Consider the following 22,560-nt stretch of genomic DNA (forward strand, 5'->3'; position numbering starts at 1 on the left):
ATGAAAAATCAGGTACAACATCACTCTTTTATTGGATGCCTAGAAACACTGTAAACGTGTTTTCTTTAGAACCAGGTCTTTTCCTTCCCTGGAAAAAGCAGTTCTTGGTGCATCTATGCCACACCGTTCAGGGAAAAGACTTGCAAAGCTCTTTTCTTTCCAGGCACGTGGAGATGCTATCTCTTCTGGGAGCGCCCATCTGCCTGGTGCTTCCTGGCTCCATTGCCCAGGCTTCAAAAGGATATTTTAAATCCTTGGATTATCATGGTGGTTTTCCTCTCAGTTCCATGATGTCTCTCTTCACACCACTAAGGAAGGGTCATTTTGAACGGCCAATGACGGCCCTGGGGAGGTTGGGAAGGCAGCCACCTTAAGGTGGGAGAAACACGGGGATGATTGTTCTAAAATGCTGAAGTTCGGCAAACCTTCATCTACAGAAGTAAGGACCCATTTCAAGGGGCTACCATGCTCCAGACACGACCCCCTTGAACCAGGAGTAAACCCTGTGAGGTAGATTTCATTTTCCTTCTCACACCTTCTCATTTGAGTGCTGAATCCAAACGTAAAACTTAACATATATCTGGAGACTATTTCAACACTTGATTTCTCTCTACCATTCTAACCTATGCAAGCATTTTGAGCATTGCCTCTCCTATCCAATGTACATTCATTGGAGCTTTGGGGCATTTGAATACTTTCGCTGAATTCATCCACCTGATACAACATCGAATAGAGCAGAGCCTTATAGCACCCACTACAGACCTCTTTCCGGGAGCCCTGGGCTGCTGCTGCAGTCAGCTGGCAGAGAGTGAGGAAAGAGATGACCGACTATTACACCAGAACCCAGGTTAGGAAGGGTTACTGTGCTTGAGCCCTGTACTCAGCAGGGTTCAGAGTTCCGGGGACATGACAGAAGGAAATTCAGCAGTTCATTGGGAACTTATCACAGGATAGCCTCTATTTATTCTGTAGACATAGGGCTTAATTATTAAACTGAGAAACAAAAGAATCCAGGTATCTGGAAGACCTAGTGCAATTTCTCTATTAAGTAATATCAAAGACTTTCTGGGTGGGTATGACTCTTGAGAAAGAACATTTTTCCTATCTTTGAAGAATGAAACTAACCTATATTCAGGTCCTGTCCTAACTGTCACAAACAGGGCTGACACCCCCTGCTGGCAGAATAAAGACAAACTCCTTAGCTGGGCATTCAGTGACTTGTGACCTGGTCCATTTTATCTTCCCAGACCAGACTCAATTCTGGGTAGGTTCACAGGAGACCTCTCAGGCGCCACCTACCTCCCCTGCCCTCACTCATTCATGCATGTCACAAATATTTACGAAGTACCTGTGTGCCAAGAAGTATGCTAGTCCCCGAGGATAGACACTTGAAGGGCACACCCTGTACCCTCTTCCCAGGTTGGCCAAAATTCTGACTTAAGCACAATGTCCCCCCTGGGGAGGGTTTTGGTACTTTTCAATTGATCACAGATGAAATAAGGAGAATGAAGGAAAAGATTACTGCACTAGAAGGCAGGCTAGGCAAATTGCTGGGATGGGGCTGCATGGGGACAGACAGGACCCTGCAAAGGCCATTTCTAGAACACCAGGAGGGGACTCATTTAAACCAAAGGAAACTAAACTGAAATGCAGGCCGCCCCTGGGCTGGGACACCCAGGAACCCACCCCAGCTCTGCCCTGAAGAGCTTCGTGACTTTGAGCAAGTCCCTTCCTATGCTGTGCTGCAGTAACTCCCTCTGTAAGGTGAGACTGTCAGAGGTGGTCTCTAATGACCTCTGCTCCCTACTTGACCCAGCTCAGCGTCCCTTCTGTGAAGCCTTCCCTGACTTTGCTCACCCGCCCCATTGCTTCAGGCTGATTCACACCTCTGAGCATTCGGTGATCATCTGTTCGCATTTCTCTTCTTTCCTCCTGACTGAGAGCGCCTTATCCCACCCAGCACGTTGGCTCATTTGAATTCTTAGAAAATATTTATTGAACTAATAAATGAGGAACTATGTCCTTTCTAGACCTGTAATCCCTGAATTGTCCACAAGGTGGAGATTTGTTCTGGTATGGACACCACACAAACCTGCGTTTTGTTGGGTGAGGTGGGGGAGATGGCCGAAAGGAGGAACGGAGAACCGGGAAGCACTTTCTGCAAACTATCCTCTGGCTCCCCAGTGGGTATACGCTGTCCCCTCCCCCTCCACATTTAAAGTGTCTGCCTGTGAGACAGCAATACAGGCCGGAGCTCCCAGCGCCAAGCCTGGATTCCACCATTCCACCGGTGAGCTGGCCCTCACCACCCTCTCCATGCTCACCTCCTGAGCCTCCACTCCCCACACAGCACTGCAGCTGGGCTGAGCTTCCTCCTCGCTCCTGACAGTTCGTGCCTCAGGCACACTGTTTCCTGTCTCCGCCTTCTTCCAGACAACACCTACTGTCTCCTCAAGACTCAGTTTAGGAAGCACCTTTTCCAGAAAGCCTGGACACTTGCCAGACAACAGACAGGCCTGAACTTCCTTCCCCACTGAGATCATTCATCCTCACTTTTTCCCATAATCCTATGGGCCCACAGGTGCTGTCCGGCTCTCTGGGAACCAGAGCTCACTGGGCTAGGGGCTTTCGGGCAGTTTTAAAAAGGAAATGGATGCCAATCCCCTTCAAAGCTTTGAAATGTTTTCTCTGCCCACATACCACAGGCTCAGGGTTGGAAAATGAGTCTTCTGCTTTAATTCTCAAAGAGTTATGCTTACATAATGCTCTCCCTATGACTTCAAAGGCATGTAGATCATGTGTAAATGTGCCTCCACGATGGTGTATCCCAACCTGCCATAAGCACACAATAATTTCCTAATAATGACACTGTTCAGTTACTACTCCCTCAATGTATGCATCAAAAGCAGGCAAATCATTTCTGTATCCATTTGTTTTCTAACCACGGTCCATATTTTGTCCAGCCCGGGTCTCAGGGTCAGGCCCTGGACCGTGGGAATGGTGGCTCTGTTTGAAAGACTGAAAGATCCCTTCACCCAATCCCTAATGCTTTGATTGCCAGCCCATCCCTGCTCCTTACTAAGACTCACCCTTGAACTCCCTCACTGACAGGGAGCTTACTAACTCTGGAGCAGTCCATTCTCTCTTTGAACAGCCATGACCATTTGAAAGTTTGAACTTACTAGGACGGATGTCCCTGACATGGAGTTTATCTCTTTTGTTTTCAAGTCTTGCGTTGTTCACTTGACATTATAAGTGTTTCCTTCATATCATTAAACAATCTTGAATTTCTTCATATATGTACAACCACATATTTACAAATATGCCATCACACAAGACGTGCAACTTATAATTGCTATGGCACTAAACAATATATTAGGAACATCTTTTCATTTCAGTTGACCTACATCTCCTTCCTCAGTTTCAATGCCCACATAATCCTGTATTGTTGGATGCACCATCACTTGTATCATCATTGCCTATCAGTAGGCATTTAGACTGTTTCCAGTTTTTCCTGTAATGACCAACTCCAGAATGAAATCTTCACACATAGTGATATTTCTTTAGGAGAGAGTCATAGAAGGGCAGAGAAGGTCAAAGGGTGTGAGCACTTTAAAAAGCCATTCCAGGTAAAGACAGCAGCCTCCTGGTTGAAATCAATCGTTAATAAGGAGAAAGCTCAGCCCAGCTGCAGAGCCATGTTGACTGCTATATTGATTATTATTATATGTTTAGTCCTCATCATGATCCTCTTCCAAGTCACGAAGTTTGACCATACACATCCTATGGTTATGCTTATAAGAAAAGAGCTGGAGCAGGCCAAGCAGCCAAGCTCTGACCACCACGTAAACTGGCCACAGCTGGGGCTCATTTTGATAAGGACATCCCCTGAAAGATTGCAAACTGGGAAGGACCTGGGCTTGAAAAGCAAAATGGCACCCAAGAATGCTGTAACGAGTCTTCCCAGACTCCAAAAGGCTTTCTTCATCTCTAGGAGTTCAGAAAAAGGAAGGGAGGGAGGGAGGGAAGGAGGGAAGGAGGGAGGGAGGAAGGGAGGAAGGGAGGAAGGGAGGAAGGGAGGAAGGGAGGAAGGGAGGAAGGGAGGAAGGGAGGAAGGAAGGAAGGAAGGAAGGAAGGAAGGAAGGAAGGAAGGAAGGAAGGAGGGAAAGAAAGAAGGAAGGAAAACAAACAACAGGGACAAATGAGGGCTGAGGGTGAAGGCAGGAAAAGCCACCCATAAAGTCTGGCCAGGAAGTCCCTCCCTCCATCCATTGTCCTCACTTGGCCACACATCAAACTCCAGCAATCAGGGCTCCCTTGGGTTTCTTGTCTGCGTCCCTTGCCAGGACAGGGCCAACAGAGCCTGGCTCTGGGCAGGCATGGGGACCGCACAAATACATGACTGCAAGAGCCTGTTCCACTGTGTCTTTCCAACACACACTCCCCACTAAGTCATAGATATGCTGACACTGGTGCACCACGGCATCTAACAGAGCATTATTTATAGTAACAAAAAGACCAAAAACTAGTTAAAACACTGCAGTTTGTGCAATTAAACACTGTGGAAAGTTTAAAAGTCTGAGGCCAATCTAAAATATATTACCATAATTCACTACAACCCCAAGTCACTCCTGACCATGAGATGCACCACGACTTTATGTAGCATTAATGGGGGGAAAGCCAATTATTATAAATAATGCTCCCTTGATTGTACAAGCAACCCAATTTCAGAGATAAGAGGTGAGGAAACTATGGGAAGTGTAATGTACAATGAATGCATGCTACTCTGTGTGTGTGTGTGTGTGTGTGTGCGCGCGCGCATTTGAAGAGAGGATCTACACGATCACACATGCTTTATAGAAAGACACAGAATTCCTGGATATACCAAGAACTTGATAACGAGTGCCCTCTTGAGGCTGGGTTGGGGCATTGGGACACAGGGTGGAAGGGAAACCCTCTTTTCATCGTTACATCCATTTGTAAGCTCTGAAAATTAAATTATATATTCCTTTTTTAAAATAAAACTTTGAAAACTACTAAATGCAAAATAATATGGCTCATCCTTTTCAGAGGATTAAGGGGCATAATATTTGGAGCCAGTCTTGGATCTGGAGACCGTACATATAATACTGGTTCTACAGTAGCGACCTTGGGCAAGTTCCCGCCCCGACTGCTTCTCAGTTTCCCCAGGAGTCCTTGGGTGTTGGAAAGCGGCTCTTGGGACATCGCTCCAGCTCGGCCGGGGCGGCCGGGAGACCAGCCAGCCGCGCTCCTCCCCGGCTCGGCAGCCGTCTGCGGGCGCCCCGCGGTGCAAGCCCGGCCAATCAGCGGCCGCGGGGCGGGCGGGGTGGTGGCGCCGCGCGCTCTAAGCGGAACGCGAAGCAGAGGCGCCACCGCCGTCCCGAAGCAGACCATGCCACGCTTACCCCTGCTCATCCCGCTACTGTTTCTGCTGCTGCCGCCGCTAGCCCCGGGCCTCGGGTTCCTGGGCGCGGGAGGCCGGCGCCCCGAGTGCGGTCCGTGCCGGCCAGAGCGCTGTCCAGCGTCTGTGCGCTGCCCCGAGCCGGGAATTCCAGCACGCGACGAGTGCGGCTGCTGCGTGCGCTGCTTGGGCGCGGAGGGCGCGAGTTGCGGGGGGCAGGCTGGCGCGCGCTGTGGCCCCGGGCTGGTGTGCGCGAGCCGCTCCGCAGGGGCGGCGCCCGAGGGCACCGGGCTATGCGTGTGCGCGCAGCGCGGCGCAGTCTGCGGCTCCGACGGCCGCTCCTACCCCAGCGTCTGCGCGCTGCGCCTGCGCGCCCGGCACGCGCCCCGCGCGCACCCCGGCCACCTGCACAAGGCGCGCGACGGCCCCTGCGAATTTGGTGAGTTTGGCTTCCGACGCACAGTGGAGAAGGTTGGGAGGGTGGAAAAAGAGGGACCCGACTTTCTGGGGTGTGGGGCGAAGTATCTCCCCTGCACCGCGATGGACCGCGCTGACTGGGCCCCAGTTTTCCCTTTGGGTGCAGTTTTTCTTACCTGGCAGGGTGCTCAAGGAGACTGCCTGGGGCAGAAACCCACCTCCTGCATCATCCCTTACCAAGCTCATAGAGACACCAACCACCGAGCTGGTCGGAATTTGGTGAGCCTCCTGTTCCTTTTGGGACTTAAGTGTTTGCTGATGCAGTTATCGCAGGCCTGACATGTTTGCCTCCACGAAACTGGGAGTTTAGGGGAGATGTCCCACTGAGTTCAAGTCTCCGGGGGTCCAGTACCGGACCTGGCTGGGGGATGGGTTGTTTGAATGGAGAGGGATGGAAGGTGAAGATGCTGGCGGCGGAGGAGGAGCTCCACGTGGCAGGACCCATTAGTCACTTGGCAAGCACCAGGGCTGGGGCCCTGCAAGGGGGTCCTGAGGGAGCTCCTACTTACCTCCTACTAAGGTAAGACCCTTGGAGACCTAGGCTCTAAAAAGATTATGGTGCCATCGGGGCAGACCGGGTTTTGTGGGGCTAAGGCTTATATAGTTTGGAGGGTCCCACTTTAAAGGAATGGAAAATTAATCATTGCTGGGGACCTAGAAACTTAAGCTTCATTAATGTCACAGTAAAGTCCTCTATGGGTGTCATTGCTGCCCACCCTCTACATGTAATTTTTAAAAATTAAACAATAATAAACCAAAACATTAGTATAGCGATGCCTACTGGCCCCTCAGATGTTGGAGAACTGCCCCTGTCTATGCTGCTAGAGGGGCAGTGGAGAGTCTAGGTTGAGTGAGCTGGTGGTTGGGGAGTCCCAAAGAGCCCCTCTTGGGGTTCTGGCCCATGCCTGGAGACCAAGCCTAGACCTAAACGCCTAAGTCAGTTTGTAGTGGCTTCAGCTCCAACAAGGAAACCTTGCGGGTGGGGATAGGCCTTAACAGGTATTGGAAAGTTTCTAGTGTTATTTCCCCGCAAGTATTCCAGGTAGATGCAAGTCCAGGAGACCCAATGGACTGTTGGAGCTGGGGCAGGAAGGCTCCCGTCCTGGAAACGTGAAAACCACGCGTGGCCTGTTGAGGGGGCTGAGGCAGCTGGGAGCACAGGAAAGTCACCCTTGGCTCTTCCTGATTGGGACTCACATGGAGGCTGGTGCTTCCGGTGCTGCTCTCTCCCTGAGCAAATTGGGGCTTATGCCTGCCCCTCTCTGAGCCGTGTCAGCCCATGTGCTGCCACTGTTGAGGTCCCTTCCACTTTGAACCTTTGTTTCTGCCCTGTCACATTTCAACAGTTCTGTCTCCTTCCTTCTTCTAGTTCCTGTCACTAGTTTTTTACAATCTGCTTTCCTCAGCAGTTAATTCACCGGCAGTTCTCTTTGTCTCCAGACAGGTAACACTTTCACTCCACGTGCAGGAAACATATGCTGACCAGGTTCCCAGATTCTAACCAGTGTGGGTGATCTCAGATGATTTCTCCCTGGAGTGGCGTTCTGTTCCTAAGACAGAGATGTCGTGAAGATATTTAGACCGAATCTGTTATTATGGGGAGGAAACTGAGGCTGAGAGGAAGGAGGTGGGCAGGGGACTCAGCCAGGGTGACCAGTAAAGCCGAACCTGCTCCCAGGTCCCTGACACCCTATTCCATGCTCTTTCAGGATAGGATAGTGTTAAGTCAGGCAGGTGGTGGTTGCCATGGTTACCAGAGTGAGGCCAGATGGCAGATGGAAACCCCATACCCCTAATTCATTGAAAATTACCAAATGACAAGTAAATGTGACAGCCCCTCCACTCTGATCTATGGGATCTGAGGCCCCCCTCAGGCGCAGGCCCCAGGCATAAAGATGTTCACGGGACCAAATGGAAGCAATTCAGAAGCTCCTTTTAATGATCTCATTAGTGACAGGCCTCAAGCCTCCCCAGAATGTACCTCTTCTTCCCCACTGGAGATTGTGTCATCTGTCACAGACCTGGCACTATTTGCCCATCACTTTTTGACCTGAAATGTTTGTGTGGCCCCTGCCTTGTCCTGGTGAAGCCTGAAGGTGTGGAGGGTGGGTGCAGGGGAGGGATCTTTTGTAGCTAGTGAAGGCAAAGATGGGACTTCACTCTGTGCTGCCCTCAAGCCATCCCCTATTCAGAGGACACAGCAGGAGCACTTTTTAACAATGCCCCTGGGGATCCTGGTTGACGGGAAGCAGACTGTGTCAGAGCAGCAGCTGTTCTGCTTCAATACAGTAATAAACCCACCCCATCTCCACTCCTCACCAACTCCTTCAATATTCAAGCTCCTGACTTTTAACAGAATGAGGCTTCTGTAAATACATATTAGGTTCTGCGCAGTGTGGGAGGTGTTCTTACACATGCCTCTGCGGGGCATTTGGAAACAGTTTTCAGGCTTAAATGCTTACCTTCCCCAAATGCTCTGAAATGCCCCAAAATGCCTAATAATGAGAGTAATCCTCTGATCAACACACACTTATTGAAGACCCACTGTGTTCCCAAATAGGAAATTCTTTACTGTTGGAAATCGCATTCGCATTCTATCTTCTCATTCAATTTTTACAACTACCCTGGCCAAGTCTCATTCCCATGGAATAGAAGGGAAAACTGAGGCAGCAGAAGGGAATTCCCTGGAGCCAGAGAGCTGGTTCCTGGCTGAAGTGGGGCTCCAGCCTGGGTTTTCCTTGTTCTTTTCAGATGGGGCCCTCTGGCAACCGATTAGGAAGGTGCTGCAAATTGACTGCTCTTAAGGGTTTCTCCGTCTGGATCCACGCTGTTCCCCCCCCCCCCAAGGCTTGTTGCTGGTTCCTCTGTGTAGCACTGGGTGATGGCTCCTGAGAGGAACAGAGGTAGCTCACTGAAGGGGAAGCATGTGAGAGGAGCCTAGAAGGATAGGTGGAGAATTCCTGCACTGAGAAGGGGGGTGGGGAGGCACAGCATGAACCAAAGCATGGAGGTAGAAGGTCCTGTGTCTCCTGTGAATAGAGTGCTGGGCTGCTACCCAGTGGATGGTTGGGGAGGAGGTGAGGCTCCCAGTAGTTTATGGCAGGGTCACTGAAAGCCTTGAGTGCCAGGCTGAGGGCGGAAGCTTCATTCAGTACTAAGTTATCGGTTGCGTTTCTCAACTGTAAGGTGGCATGGCGTTGTGGTTGTTACTGCTTTGCTCTCATTATTTTAAGAGCCTGTTGTACATGTGCACCCTGACCATTTGCTAACATTGGGAGGGAGTGGGATCCTGCAGACAGCAGGTGGATGTCATGTTTTGAATCAGATAGGAACAGGGTCCCTTGCCAGGGCCCACGAGGACACTGAGCCCCTGAAGCTTCAGTGCGCTCTTGAGATCCTGAATCTTAGAAAATTCACCTCAGTTGACATTCCAGCTCCACTTGGAAATCTGTCTTTGCAAGGCGTGTGTAACCAGGAGAGGCAGCAAATGCCACTTTGTGAGAGGGACAAAGAAGGGGGGGCCTTGTGCTCAAAAGCCTTTCACACCGAGGGAGGGGTTTGAGGTGCAGGCTGCGGGGGAGCAGGATTAAGCTGTTTCTCATTCCACATTGTAACCTGACTATTAGCATAAATTATCAGGGCTGTTAGTGCGTTGATCGTGAAACTCTTTGGTGGTGCGCTTTGTCCTACAGGCAGTTGGGGTCCTGGGGGATGACTTTTGATATGCTTTCTTTTCCTGGCACCATTAGCTTTAAAGAAATCTCAGCGGCATTTGGGTAGATCGTTCATTCCAGCCGTCAAGGACATACTTAGCTTACGGGGCAGGGGGACAGACCAGCACACACTATAATAATACTATCGATCCCTTTCATTTGTACAGACCCCCATGGTTAATAACACAGTCACATCCGTTTTCTCCCTTCACCCTGGAGGCTGTGGGCCAAACTCATCATCTTCATTTGCAGATAAGGAGGAAACAGTTAGCAAATTGTCCAAGCCCCTATGGTTGGTGACCGGACCCCTGGACATTTGGGTTTCCCTTGGGGCCATTTTGCCCACCCACAGTGCTGCCTTTGTTGGGGCACACCTGGGTGACTATTGTCTGTGGCCTGATGGGTGGGTATGTGCTGTCCCAGCATTTCCAGGGCTACTGCTGGCACAAGTAGAAGGAAAGAAGTATGGAGCAAGGAAGGGCTAGCGAGACAAAGCTGGCACATTCACAGCTTGGGCTGACCAGGCACCATCCTCCCTCCCGAAAGCCACATGACTCTTGTCAAAGGCAGGTAGAAAGGAAAGCCCTAGCTCTCCAGGGGTGTGGCAGCTCTGGCAACAGTCAGGCGAGAGGCCCCAGGCCACCTGAGGATGGGCTGTGAGCCATGGCCTCTGGAGCCTCTGAGTCGGGCCCCTGAGAGGCTCGCTCACCAGAGGCCGATAGCAGGTCTCAAGCAGGCCAGGCATCTTCCAGGAGACTATCCTCAGGTAGCACAACCTGCCGTGTCCTCGGCTCCCTTCATGGAAGCCTTTTTAGTTTACAAGGGGTCTTGTAACTGTTCCTCACAACAGCCAATTGGAGGGAAGGGGAGGGAGAATGGACTCCCATGCCCATTTTAAAGAAGAAGAAACTGAGGCCAAGTCACAGCACTGGGATGTGGCAGAGACAGGATTTGAAGCCGGGTTCCTCCTGCCTGTGGTAGTCACGATGTTGAGTACCCCAGTGCCACACTTGCGTGAGCCCTTGGGGACAGTGGGACTGGGAATGGCCTGCTAGTGCTAAGGACTCATCCCCCGTTTAATGGTTTCTTCACAAGAGCTGTTCCCTCGGGGTGATGGCTGGACAGAAAAGAGTTGACATAGTAATGTATCCTTAGGCCTGCTAGCAACGTTAGCCCTTGGCTAGTGTCTGGAAACTTGGATTTCGGGAGGGTTCCCATGCCCAGAACTAATAACGGTGGCTCAGTGTACCTAAACTATACAAAGGGTGCTGCACACCTTTCCTTCTGGGAGTCGGGAATGTTGGTATACAGTAGGCAGAGGACACCTGGGTGACCAGCCCCCGATAAAAACTATCAGGCACTGAGTCTCTAGTGAGTTTCCCTGGTCGACGGCATTTTGCACATGTTGTCACAATTTGTTGCTGGGGAATTAAGTGAGTCCTGTGTGACTCCGCTCTTGGAAGCATCCGCCTGGTTTCTGCAGTCTGTGCCCCCTGAGCCTGTTCCCTTTGCTCATGTGCTTTGTCTCCTTTTGCTGTAATGAACCTTAGCTGTGAGTAAAACTCTGATGAGGCCTGTGGTCCTTCTAGCAAATCATTGAACATAGGGGTTGTCTAGGGGACCCCCAACACAATCCCTAAAGAATTCTCTCTATTCCTGGAATGGAATCCATACAGAATAACAAACGTTTCATTTTAAAAATCAGTGTGAAGTTAAGGGACTCGGGGTGCCTGGGTTCGCCCCTGCTCCTCCAGGCACCTCACCTTTCTGAGCCTTGGTTTTCTCATTTGTAAGGATGAAAGAGCAGTGCTATACGTGGGATGTCATGTAAGGAGAGGGTAAAATGGGGGACAGTTCGGAGCCAGACTCCTGGGCTCACAACCCACCGTTTCAGGCTGGCTGACCCTGGCTAGCTTCCCCAGCTGGCAGCTAGTGAGATTGCTGCAAGAGCAAATGCCTTAGTTAATAAGAGTGCCCAGCACACCGCGAACTCAGTGTTAGCCGCGGGATTATGACCATTATTACTATTACGGTGAGGACTAATTGTAAAGAGCTATTATGGATAAAAATGTTTTCAATTTAAAATCGGACATGTTAAAATTAAAAACTGATTACTAGGACAAAGAGACGCATGAGGAAATTTTTCAAGATAACGGAACTGTTCTGTATCTCGGTTATGGCACTGGTTATACGACTGTATGCATTTGTAAAAACTTAGAACTGTACACCAGAAAGTGACGTACTGTATGTAAATTTAAAAATTTGAATGTCACTTTGTCATCGAAAGCCGGGGGCTCTTTTGTAAAAGAAATGATATTTTCTGCCATGAAATCAGTGGCAAAGACAGTATTTTCCAAGCCCGTCTCCCTTAATTGTGGTTATTGAAAGAGAGGGAGAGGGAAATGCAAAGAGAGAGAAAGATGAAATGTGATTTACTGGCTTATTCATTTAGGCCTGAAAGGGATTGATGAAATCTCATTTAAAATTTATGACTTTACATGAGTGAAAGTAAAACACGTTGATTGAGTGTCCCTTTGGAATCCGTTGAGGGCTTTGGAATAAGACGGGGTTCTGATTGTTCCCACGGTGAGCTGAGCCATTGGAGGACTGGTTTGGACTCCAGGGGAGACAGCACTGGCAGGAGGGTGTGAATAAATCACACTCTCTTTGTCCTCGGTTGCAGATGGGTCTCCTGCCGAGAGCAGGGGTGTTGTGGTTCTTTGTGACAGCCAGGCAGGGGGCTGGGGAACACAGGCCGTGTTAGAAGCCTAGGACCTTGGTTCATTCATTGGAGGGACTTTCGCTGTCTTCAGGGATGTGGGTAGGGCGTCAGATAGGCACAAGTGAAGGAGTGGGCTGACCAGGCTGAGGGGGAAGAAAGCAGCCTGGGAGGAAGGAGGACAGTGTCTGTAATTCAACTCACAGGAGGCCTTTGGGCACATGGGGCTGTAGGTCTCCAGAGGGCAATCCTGGGATAAACAGGAAGGAGTTACTGGGAGGCAGGTTTTAGCTCCAGGTGAGGACAAGCTTTCTTACCCGTAGAGCCCTCCAAAGGATGGAAGGGCCTGGGTCCATAGGTGGTGAGCTCTCTGTCACTGGAGGCATGCAAGTGGGGGGCTAGATGAGCACATTACAGATGCTTCGGCACAGGCTCGTGGGGAGTTGGGCCCTTCCAGAGTCTCTGTGGCTCTAAAACAATTTCCCAGAGATATTTTTTGTACCAGCTTGACAGGGTCTGCTTCCCAGCCTGAAGGGGCCAGACCAGTTTCATTTCTGTGTCCTTTCACTCCTATTCCTCTCCCCTTTTCCTCCAGCCTCTGTCTCCCTCTCTTCTCCTTTTCCCCTCCAATGCTGGCCTGCAGGGCTGTCCTTGAGTCACCAGGCGAAGCCCCAGGAGTCCAGAGACCCTGCTGTTGGATGGCCGGAGAATGAATGTATCTGCTCTTTTGTCATGTGTTTCTTCATCCAGTCATCTGTTTAGCAGACCTGCTCCTGACCCCCACTTGCATGTCGTGTTAACTTAAACCGTCGCTTCCACACTCATCACATGGTACCATCAGCTCAACAGCCCTGTAAAGCACAGGGTATTCTCTGCAATTTACAGACAAGCAAAACCAAGCAGAGAGCATTGTCCTCACCAGGCTTCCACATTTCACCTTGCTCAAGACACCCTGGGAACAGATGCAAGGGTGGACCAAGCTTGCCTACTTGTGCAGGTGAAACCAGAGGGAAGCGCCTGGCCTGCAAGGCAGGCTGTGATTCAGCAGGTCAAAGCGGTGCAGACCCCTTGGTCCTGGATTAGGACACATTGCTCTAACCGGGGGTGCTTCCACGTGGAGGCAGGTACACTGAGGGTCAGATGGAGGGCTGAAGGCCAAGGCCAATGGACTCGATTGAGCAGAGCAGATGCCAGGCAGGGAGGAGGGCAGAGTGTGGAGTATCAGCTAAGAGTTTCTAACTCAGATGCCTGTCTGCTCTCTCGTCCCACCCAGAGAGCTCACACCTGCCCTCTCCTTTCTGTAACGTTCTGGCAGCCTAGATCCACAATGCCTGATTCCAGTCTCTATATGGCTTCCAGGTCTGCAGCTTTGCCCTGGGGATGGGGAAGGGGGTGGGTGCAAATGTAGAGTCTGTGAGTCTGTGATATGCAAATGGCAGCCTTGAATGGACCGAATGGGGTCTCAGCTCCAGGGTGGCTGCAGCTGTCCTACAAGGCATTATTCTCTGAAACGCCCTTCACCCTTCTAATGGAAGGAGAAAAGCCCATCTGTTCGAGGACTCAGCCGTTGGTGAAGTGACACCAGCCGCTCCCGACGCCCTGTCGTGTAGTTGAGCTGAAAGCAGATGGCAGCTGGGGCCCTGGGAGAAAGTGTGACGAGACAGGAGCTCTGCCACTGACATGCTGGGTAACTTTGGGAAGTCGCCTTTCCTTTCTGCATCCCTGTTGTCCTGTTGGGAGAACAAAGGCAGCAGAGGAAACATGTAGGCATCCTTCCAGGTCTAAGGCGAGCTCTCGTCCATGATTCCTTGCTTGAGGGTTTGTTTTCTCGGTGTGGAGAGCTTTCATCCGCCATGGCGCCCCTCACATTAGACTGTCCCACCAGGCGGTCTGCAAGCAGGGGATTCTAGAAGTGGGGTGCTTGGGACCTGGCAGGGTAAAGGCTGTGTTCCCTCATCATCTTCCAGCTCCTGTGGTCGTCATCCCACCCCGGAGTGTTCACAACGTCACTGGGGCCCAGGTGTACCTGTCCTGTGAGGTGAGGGCTCTGCCTCCCCCGGCCATCACATGGAGGAAGGTATTTATATCCAGGAACTCCTGTGTGTGTGTGTGTGTGTGAGTGTGTGTGTGTGAGAGAGAGAGAGAGACAGAGAGAGAGACAGAGACAGAGAGACAGAGAGAGGGAGACAGAGAAAAAATTTTTTTTCTTTTAAGCATGTTCGTGTGTATGTCTTTATATGTGGATTCGGGATTTTAAAAGGACATCTTATATGCCACACCTGTCTGCCTTCTTTTATGCTTCAAGACCTTTACCCTAAAAAAGGGGAGTTGTCATCCTTGCTGTGCCATTTGCTCCCTTGGCCACTTGGCTTTCCAAGAAGTTCTGCTGTTTATCTAGCCTCGATCAGCAGGAGTGAAGTTAGAGCCTACTTCCCTGCATCTAAGTTTTAGAAAGACTTGGCTGGTGGCAGGTGACCCAATCCGATTCCAAAGCTACGTCTTCCTGCAGATGACTTTTTGAGAGACTAGCAGGGGTCAAGGCATATGCTGCCTCTTTGTCTCCACACCCTGAGAAGGGCCATGCGATTCTGAACTGCTTGTGCGAGACAGCGGTGGTGTCCACGCCTTTGCTGCCCATCGGGCTGTCTGTGCTGTCTGTACACAAGTTTGGGTTTTAAAAGTGACTGACATTTGAGTAGGAATAAGAGGCACTGGGGTTTCAGCCTTCGAGTCAGTGGGAAGATGAAGACAGCAAGGAAGTCTGGGGGGCGGTCTGTACCCAGAAACTCTGGCTAGACCACTCCTGGCTTTCCTGTTCTCTATAGGTCACACAGTCTCCTGAGGGCACCCAGGTGCTAGAGGACCTGCCTGGGGACCACGTCAACATAGCTGTGCAGGTGCGAGGGGGCCCTTCTGCCCACGAGGCCACAGCCTGGATTTTGGTGAGTATCTCATCTGTTTGGGATTACAGGCTATTACTGACTGCCCCTGATAGAGCACCCTTTATATTTCTACGACAGGTTACATGTTTCAAAGCTGTTCTTAACCACTTCTCACTGGACCTTACAAGACATGTGAGGAAAGCAGGACAGGTAGTGTAATTCCGGTGAGCGTAAGTGGTCTTCAGTGACAGACAGAACTATGGCCCTGCAAAGTCGCCCATGTCCTAATCCCCGCAACCTATGAATATGCTAACGTGACATGGCAAGAGGGGATTCAACTTTCAGATGGAATTAGGGCTGCTAATCAGCTGATTTGAATAAGGAAGTGACCCTGGATTATCTGGGTGGGCCCAGTGTTACTTAAGAGTCCTGTAAATGTGGAAGAGGGAGGCAGGAGAGAGCACGCCAGAGAGACGTAGTGTGAGAAACACATGACCCGCCCTTGCTGGCTTTGAAGAAGGAGGAAGGGGGCCACGAGCCAGGGAACACAGGCAGCCAATAGACGGGGAAAGGCAAGGAATGGACTTTCCCCTCGGGCCACTAGAAAGAAGGCAGCCCTGCCGACTCCCTGGTTCTAGCCCACTGAGACCCATTTGGACCTCCGGAACTGTAGGTAATCAATTTACAGTGTTTATAGCCATTAAGTATGTGATGATTTGTTACAGTAGCCATAGGAAACTAACATGCTGGCCACGACCACGTGGCTGATGAGGGCAGATGGCACATTCGCGCCCTTTCATGGCTCTTCTGTGCCACGTCAGCAGTTCCGCTAAGATGAGGGAATGCCATGTACATGAAGGAGCAAAGGGGCGATGAGAGTGTTGAACAGTCAGTCTGCCTCTCCGAATCTCAGTGTCCACGACTGGAAAAAGAGGGCTTTGGACTGGACAGTGGCCACGGGCCCCGTGACCCTAACGTCGCCCCACTTTATTACGAGAACGTGGAGGAAAAGGTTATCTCTGGTATTAATTTGTGAAGGCTGCCTCCATCCGCAGCACTTGAGACCCATTCCTTGGGCAATAGCTTTTTGTTCTTTCAACTTGTAGTATTTTCCTTCTAATTTATACCTGTCACGTTCAATAAGCGGGCCAGGTCGTTCACAGGCAAAGGCAGGAACGCAGAGGCAACATTAAAATGAGAGCCACGATAGAGAGGCTCCTGAGAAGGAAATTTCATTTTTTCCTTGGCAGCCAAGGCAAGAAGAGAAATAAAGTGAGCCCTAGGGTATTTTGAAAAGGAATAAGTGTTCAGACGTATCATTAAGACTAAATAAGGAAGTGGTTTTGCTGTGCCACATAGAACTGTATAAACTTGCCTGTTTTATTTCTAGATCAATCCTCTGAAAAAGGAAGATGAGGGAGTGTACCAGTGCCATTCGACCAACACGGCTGGGGAGGCCCAGTCGCACGGCACGGTGACAGTTAGCGACCTGAATGCATACAAAGCCCCCTACTTCCCAGCTCCAGATGACAGCATGTGACGGAGTAAGTGCACTTTCTAATTCATTTTCAGAATTTAGATACCGGTGTCATAAGAAATGGAGATGGCTTATAGGATGTGTAATAAAAAAGAAGAAAAATACATAAATTGAGGAAACCAAAGGAATGCGAAACAAGAGTAGGAACACATTACCATTAGCAGATAGAATCTCTGGTATGTTCTATACACACATCCCTCTGGGCTTCCCACCTAGCAAGTGACAGGAGCTGGGAACATTATGGGTGTCCATAAGGTGAAAAGCACCAGTTGTTTCCTTCTGTGTCTGAGGCTGAACAGATTATTTCCTCTGGGTCCCCCTAGAGAGGGCACCGAGAGAACAGACATTGTCATTGTCGCAGCACCCCTGTGAAAACGTGCCCACAGAGGCCATAATGTGAGCGTCATTTGTCTGTGTCCGGGTTCTTCCTTTTTGGCAGCTCTGCCACGTCCAGGTCGTGCCTGCCTGTCCTCAACACTGTGGCCGCTTAGCAGCACATCTGCAGAGCATCTGCGTCTCCCTGGGCCAGGTATCCCTCTCAACCCCAGGTGAGAGCTGGGGTTGCAGCTGTCCCCCACCAACAGGTGGGCTGTGAACTTCGGAAATGAATCCCTTCATTAGCCATCTTTTGCTGCTTGAACAATCTCCAAACCTCGCTGGTTCATGGCTACCAACACGTATCTCTTGCTCACATTCTATGTCATGGCTGCAGGTTGGCTGCGATTCCGCTCCATGTGTCTTCTCATATGGAGAGCCAGCTGGAGGAGCAGCCCCAGTGTGGAATATGTCCACTCTTAGGGCAAAGGGGACCAGCAGGAGGCCAAACCAAGCACACAATCTCATTTAAAGTTTCTGCTCAGATGCGCTGTATGTCCATTAGCCACAGCAAGTCACACCTGGCATTAGTGGGGTGGGCAGAAGTCTGCTCTGCTCACGAGAAGCCAAGGGCAGGAGGGTATGACCCACTTACAGGATCGGAGGCAGGAACAGTCGCAAACAGACACCATCACCAAGGCCTATTGACAGGTTTTTGATAGAGCAGGTAAAATGAGAAACAAGTTGGATAGTTTATGAAAAGCAGAAAGATTCTGCTGTGGTATTGTAATCCACGTTATTCCATATTTAGCCACCACTGTGTACAAGGCCTTACATCAGGTCTGTAGGGGATGCACAGAAACCAAAAAGTGAACATCATTAAACTACAAAGAATGCAGCATTAAGGAAATATAGAGGGTGTGTGAGTCTGAGGCAAGAGAAGCAGCTTAGAGTTGGGGAAATAAAGGAAGACTTCATGGATGTTTCCTATAGGGTTGAAGGATGGGTGGATGCAAGTAGTTAGAGTTCCTAGAAACAGGGAGGAAAATATAAGGTATAAAACCATCAAACAGATTTATAGATGATGTAATACAGAATTGTACACCTGAAATCTATGTAATTTTCCTAACAATTGTCACCCCAATAAACTTAAAAAAAACAAAAACCGTCAAATAGAAATTCAGTTAGGTGATGACTCTTAAAGTTGCCTCCTGATACTTGACTTTTTGTTTTTTATGTATATATGTATTGTTATAAATATATAATAAAAGTCAAATATTAGGACTTTTATATATATATATATATATATGTATTTATACTTGTACACTTGTATGTATATATGTATGTACATATATATGTACATGTGTATGTTTCATGTTTTAAATATATATACAATTTTTAAGTATAAATATGTATATATTTTTTAAAAACAGAAATGACACCAGTCTATGAATACAGTCTATTATAGATGAATTTTCAAAAGGGAGCCACAGAGAACCATAGAATTAAGACCATCACCATGGCCCCGTTCTTGAGTTTCCTCTACAGCATGCACTATTGGCTAGCTCTTGCTTACATACCTCCAGAGATACAGAGCTCACTACCACAAGACAACCATCTTTGGATTTTCTAGCATTTGGAGGTTCTTCCTCAAATTAAGCTGGAATCTGCCTCCCTGAAATGTCCACCTATTGGTCATGCATGTACTTCTCAGGCCCCAACAGGGCCCCTCTACTCCCCACCCGCACTACTCCTTGCTAGGAGAGATTTAAAGTTAAGGACCATTTACCCCTCCCTCCATTTAACACACAGTTGACTATGACAGAGCAGGCTTATCTTCGCTAATTCTTTTCCCTCTTTTTTTCTAGGGTCTTAGAAACATTGATCACAGGATGATGGAAACTTAAGTCATGGATTGTTTGGCTTTGTGAAGAGCTGGGAAAGCTGTTTGTAGATGACCCTTTTTGTATGTTCTTAAAAATTAGACACAAACTAGCTTCATATGCAGATGTAGTTTTTAGCAGGGAAAACACTGGGGAAACAGGCTGCATGTAGCTTTTTTATACCTTTGAAATGAATTGCTCTGTGAGAATTTTTTTTTTAACTACTCCCTCCCTGGGAAGATGACTTTGTGGTATGTTTGTGCTTATAAAGGGCTGAATGAGGCCTGTGTCAGCTGTGACTCTACCTCATTTGTGTGCAGCTGATTAGTGGATCTTTGTGACTTTGTGTTGTAGGAGGAAGGAGGGTGTTTCCTCTGTCCTCTGCTTGACCTGTAACTTGCTGTGTGACCTGGACAGGTCGCTTTCTTCTCTGGACCTTGGTCTCTTCACCTGTGACTGTGGCATTTGGACCAGATGTTACCCAGTCCCTTCGAGCCCTGCCATCCTAGAGTAAGATGGCCCTATTGAAAAACTACGGGAAGTGTGGTCTTAACATTCTTTTTAAAATGGTCTTCCTTCAAAAATAAATGCCATTGCTTTATAATAGGGTATGGACAACTGGCTATATATTCCTGCTGTTTTCCCATTTTAAAGAGATCTAGTCCCAGATGGGACACTTCACCAGACTCGGGCCCTTTGGCTGGGCATTTGGGAACCAAGATATCCACTTGTTAACAAGCCCAGCATTCTCTAACTGGATGGCCAGTGGAGACCTGACTTCTGGACATTAAATTGTAAAAATGGGGTCAGATGTGCTCTCTAGGCTGTGGAATGAGAGTGCAGTAGAATATGTTTTACTTAGAGAAGTTTTGACCTTACCCAGGAATAAGGCTCTCTTTCTTTTTTCTTTTCTTAATGAAGAAAGGAGGAGAATATTTAATATCTGGGCTAAAAAAAAAAAATCCCCTAGATGATTAACATTTTTTTAAAGTCAGAATTGGGATCTCACATGTCGATAGCCCGTAAAGTTCATGAAGTACTTTTCCCCCTGTGGTCACCTCCCAACTCCAGGACAGCAGGCAGGGTGTGGACTAATATCCCTCCCCCTTTACAGGGGAAGAAACCAGGCTCCGAAAGCACAGCACTTGCCCAAGGTCTGAAGGCCTCTGGGAAGGACCAGAACTCAGGGCGCCTGGCCTTCCTTGGCACCTTTTCCACAGCGTGTGCCACTTCTCAGGATCATCTCATAACTGTGTAAGGAAGAGGCTGCCAATCCACAGGTCCCGGGTTCCTATCCAGGCCCATCACAACTTCTAAAGCTCATCCTCGTGCTGCCCACGGTGGGCATGACATTTTGGGGTCCTTTTTGGAATTGCATTTTCTGTCTTTAAGGCTGGCTGGCTCAGCTCTTAAGTACCGGGTTGGCATCACCCTGACATACTACACCGCAGGAGACGGGCCTGGGAATCCAGAAACATGAGGTCCATCTGGGAATTCCTCCCGGGCTTGCTGTGTGACTCTGTGCAAGTACCCTTCAATTTCTGGGCCTTGGTTTCCTCATTTGAATAAGAAGGGAATGAAACTAGATGGGCGGTTTTCAAACTTTAAAACATTGGAACCCCTTCTTTGGATGAAGTTAGAATCGAAACTGATCAAACTGGGAGCTGTTGGAGGTCGGGGCTGCCAGGGGACCTGCCCACATCCCCTCTGTCTTCAGCACTCCTACCCCTCTCCCAGCCTCCCCACGATGGTTTCTGTATCCAAGGTCTGCAGTTAATTCCTCTGTGATTTGATGGTTGATAAGACACTTGGTGAAACTGTGTCAGGAGGAAGAGGGATGCTGAGGCCTCGAGAAGGCTCATGCATCTGCTAATAAGCACATTTAGCAATATCAGTTGAATCCGCTCAAATTTGCCCGATCAAAATTGGACAGCTGGATCTGCAGACCCAGAGAGCAGGGTAGACGGAGACCTGTGGTGACAGAGCTGAGCATCAAGACTGCATGAGGCTGGGGAAGCATCATAACTGTGTGAAAAAGTACTAATAATAAATGTTACACTGTCTGAAATTTTCACCAAAACCAAAAACACGATTGTTCCAACCTAATGGCTTTTCAGTGGTGAGAGCCCCAAGACTTCTGCGGAGGCTTAGCGGGCGTGTGCTGTGGCCGTTACCATTGGAAACAGGGTCCCCCAAGCCTGTGTTTCCTACCCTGTTTTCATAGATGTGATGGTGTCACCTGACCCCTGTACCCTGAAAATAAATGTTTTGTAAGGACAGTCTTTGTGGTCTCTTTGTCCTTGTCGTGCTGCTGTAGGCGGTCCAGGTCCCATTGCTACTTCTCCACCATCCCTTATGCCTCTTGCCTTTTTGTTTCTTTTGCTTGTTCATAGCAGCTCCTTCAATCCGAATCCTCCTTACCTCTCACACCTGGGCTGTGGTCATAGCCCCACCTGGTCACCTTGTTTGCAATTTTTCACTAGCCCTAATTGTCTACTCCTGGCCTGATCCTTCTAGCTCTCCCTGAACTTGGGTCTCCCACTGTATAAGCATTCTAGTATTTAATTCACTCACTTAGATATGCCCTCTGTCATCTCCCACATGCTCATGGAGTAGCATTCTCCAGAGGCCAGAAGGGTACAGACGCTGGCAATGTGAAGGTGGGTAGGACTTGGACCCACTCTTACCTGAGAGTCAGTAGGGAGAAGTGGGATGAGACTGCAGTCCTGTGTCATGCAGGGTGTCATGTGGGGTCTCTGGTCCTGCTCCCCACACAAGAACGCAGGACATGGTGAGGCCAAAAAGGAACACCCACGGAGCCATAGATAGGGGAGTCATAGATATAGTCTCACTGGTGGCTGGGTTGGAGACACAAGGAGCAGGAGCCATATGATCTGCAACCTGCCGTCCACTTCTCTGCCAACCAACCAACCCCACTTGCTAGCTGCGATCCGCCGTGCTAACTGCAATCCGCGCTTGCGAGCTCAGCCTCCATCTTCTTGCTAGCCCTCATTTTCTGTTAGCATAGCCACAGCAGTTATATTAGTGGCCAATGGCTCACTGGTTACAGCTGACGGCCAACTAGCCACAGCTGATGGCCATCCAATCACAGTTGATGGTCATTTACTACCCAAGTGAGCACCTTTCCATGTGAGGCCAAGAGCCTGGAAACTGCACTCCTGGCTCTGTCCCCACACCTGCCAGGCAGCACCAGGTGTCTGCTTTGTGATTGGAGCTGGGGGAAGATCAGGGAAGATCATGGAAGACTTCCTGGAAGAGGAGAAGAGGAGGCATATGAGCTGGGGATTGGAGTGGGAATGGGGGATTCCTGGCTAGGGAAATAGCATGTGAAAGGAGCAGGGGTGGAGAAGGGCAGTGTAGTTTATGAGGGGTGACCAGTGGTGGCTGCTGGGATCTGTAGTGGCAAGTGGGGGGTTGGACTTGCTGCTGTAAGCAGTTGGCAGCCCGCATCTCGGTCTTCTGTTGTCAACTGAGTTACAACTAACTGGGTTCAAGGAAGAATTCAAAAGCGAGTTCAATCCCAAATGTACCCACTTCCCACCTTAAATTAAAAAAGCCTGAGTTTTAGTCAAAATGGATTTTTTTTTCCTT

At 49.4% G+C, this 22,560-nt stretch overlaps 2 protein-coding genes across 3 annotated transcripts in view; one reads left to right on the forward strand and one right to left on the reverse strand.

Annotated features, from left to right (window-relative positions):
* LOC109446085 (stimulated by retinoic acid gene 6 protein-like) overlaps positions 1 to 5,565 on the reverse strand; it is a 46,297-nt gene extending 40,732 nt beyond the window's left edge. Inside the window, exon 1 of the mRNA XM_074330743.2 lies at positions 5,427 to 5,565. The gene's annotated coding sequence lies outside the window, so the exon portion shown is untranslated. The remainder of the gene's footprint in view (positions 1 to 5,426) is intronic.
* IGFBPL1 (insulin like growth factor binding protein like 1) lies at positions 5,414 to 21,227 on the forward strand. Of its 2 annotated transcripts, XR_012495860.2 has the most exons (6): positions 5,414 to 5,861; positions 14,299 to 14,408; positions 15,157 to 15,273; positions 16,604 to 16,757; positions 17,190 to 17,298; positions 18,934 to 19,039. XR_012495860.2 is itself a non-coding variant. In XM_074330744.2 (5 exons), exons 1-4 carry the CDS (start codon positions 5,414 to 5,416, stop codon positions 16,751 to 16,753), a joined length of 825 nt encoding a protein of 274 aa, XP_074186845.2. In that variant the 3' UTR covers positions 16,754 to 16,757; positions 18,934 to 21,227. The 2 variants fall into 2 exon arrangements, 1 of the variants encoding a protein (XP_074186845.2); XM_074330744.2 differs by lacking the exon at positions 17,190 to 17,298 and having other exon boundaries at positions 18,934 to 21,227.
* Positions 21,228 to 22,560: the final 1,333 nt, after the last annotated feature.

Source organism: Rhinolophus sinicus, chromosome 16, assembly GCF_057876585.1.
Source record: "Rhinolophus sinicus isolate RSI-liver-muscle chromosome 16, RSI-T2T, whole genome shotgun sequence".
Taxonomy (NCBI): domain Eukaryota; kingdom Metazoa; phylum Chordata; class Mammalia; order Chiroptera; family Rhinolophidae; genus Rhinolophus; species Rhinolophus sinicus.

Coding starts and splice junctions, on each gene's coding strand:
- IGFBPL1 (XM_074330744.2), top strand. CDS start 5,414: ATGCCACGCTTACCCCTGCTCATCCCGCTACTGTTTCTGCTGCTGCCG. Junction 5,862..14,298: donor CGACGGCCCCTGCGAATTTG/GTGAGTTTGGCT, acceptor ATCATCTTCCAG/CTCCTGTGGTCGTCATCCCA. Junction 15,274..16,603: donor AGGCCACAGCCTGGATTTTG/GTGAGTATCTCA, acceptor TTTTATTTCTAG/ATCAATCCTCTGAAAAAGGA.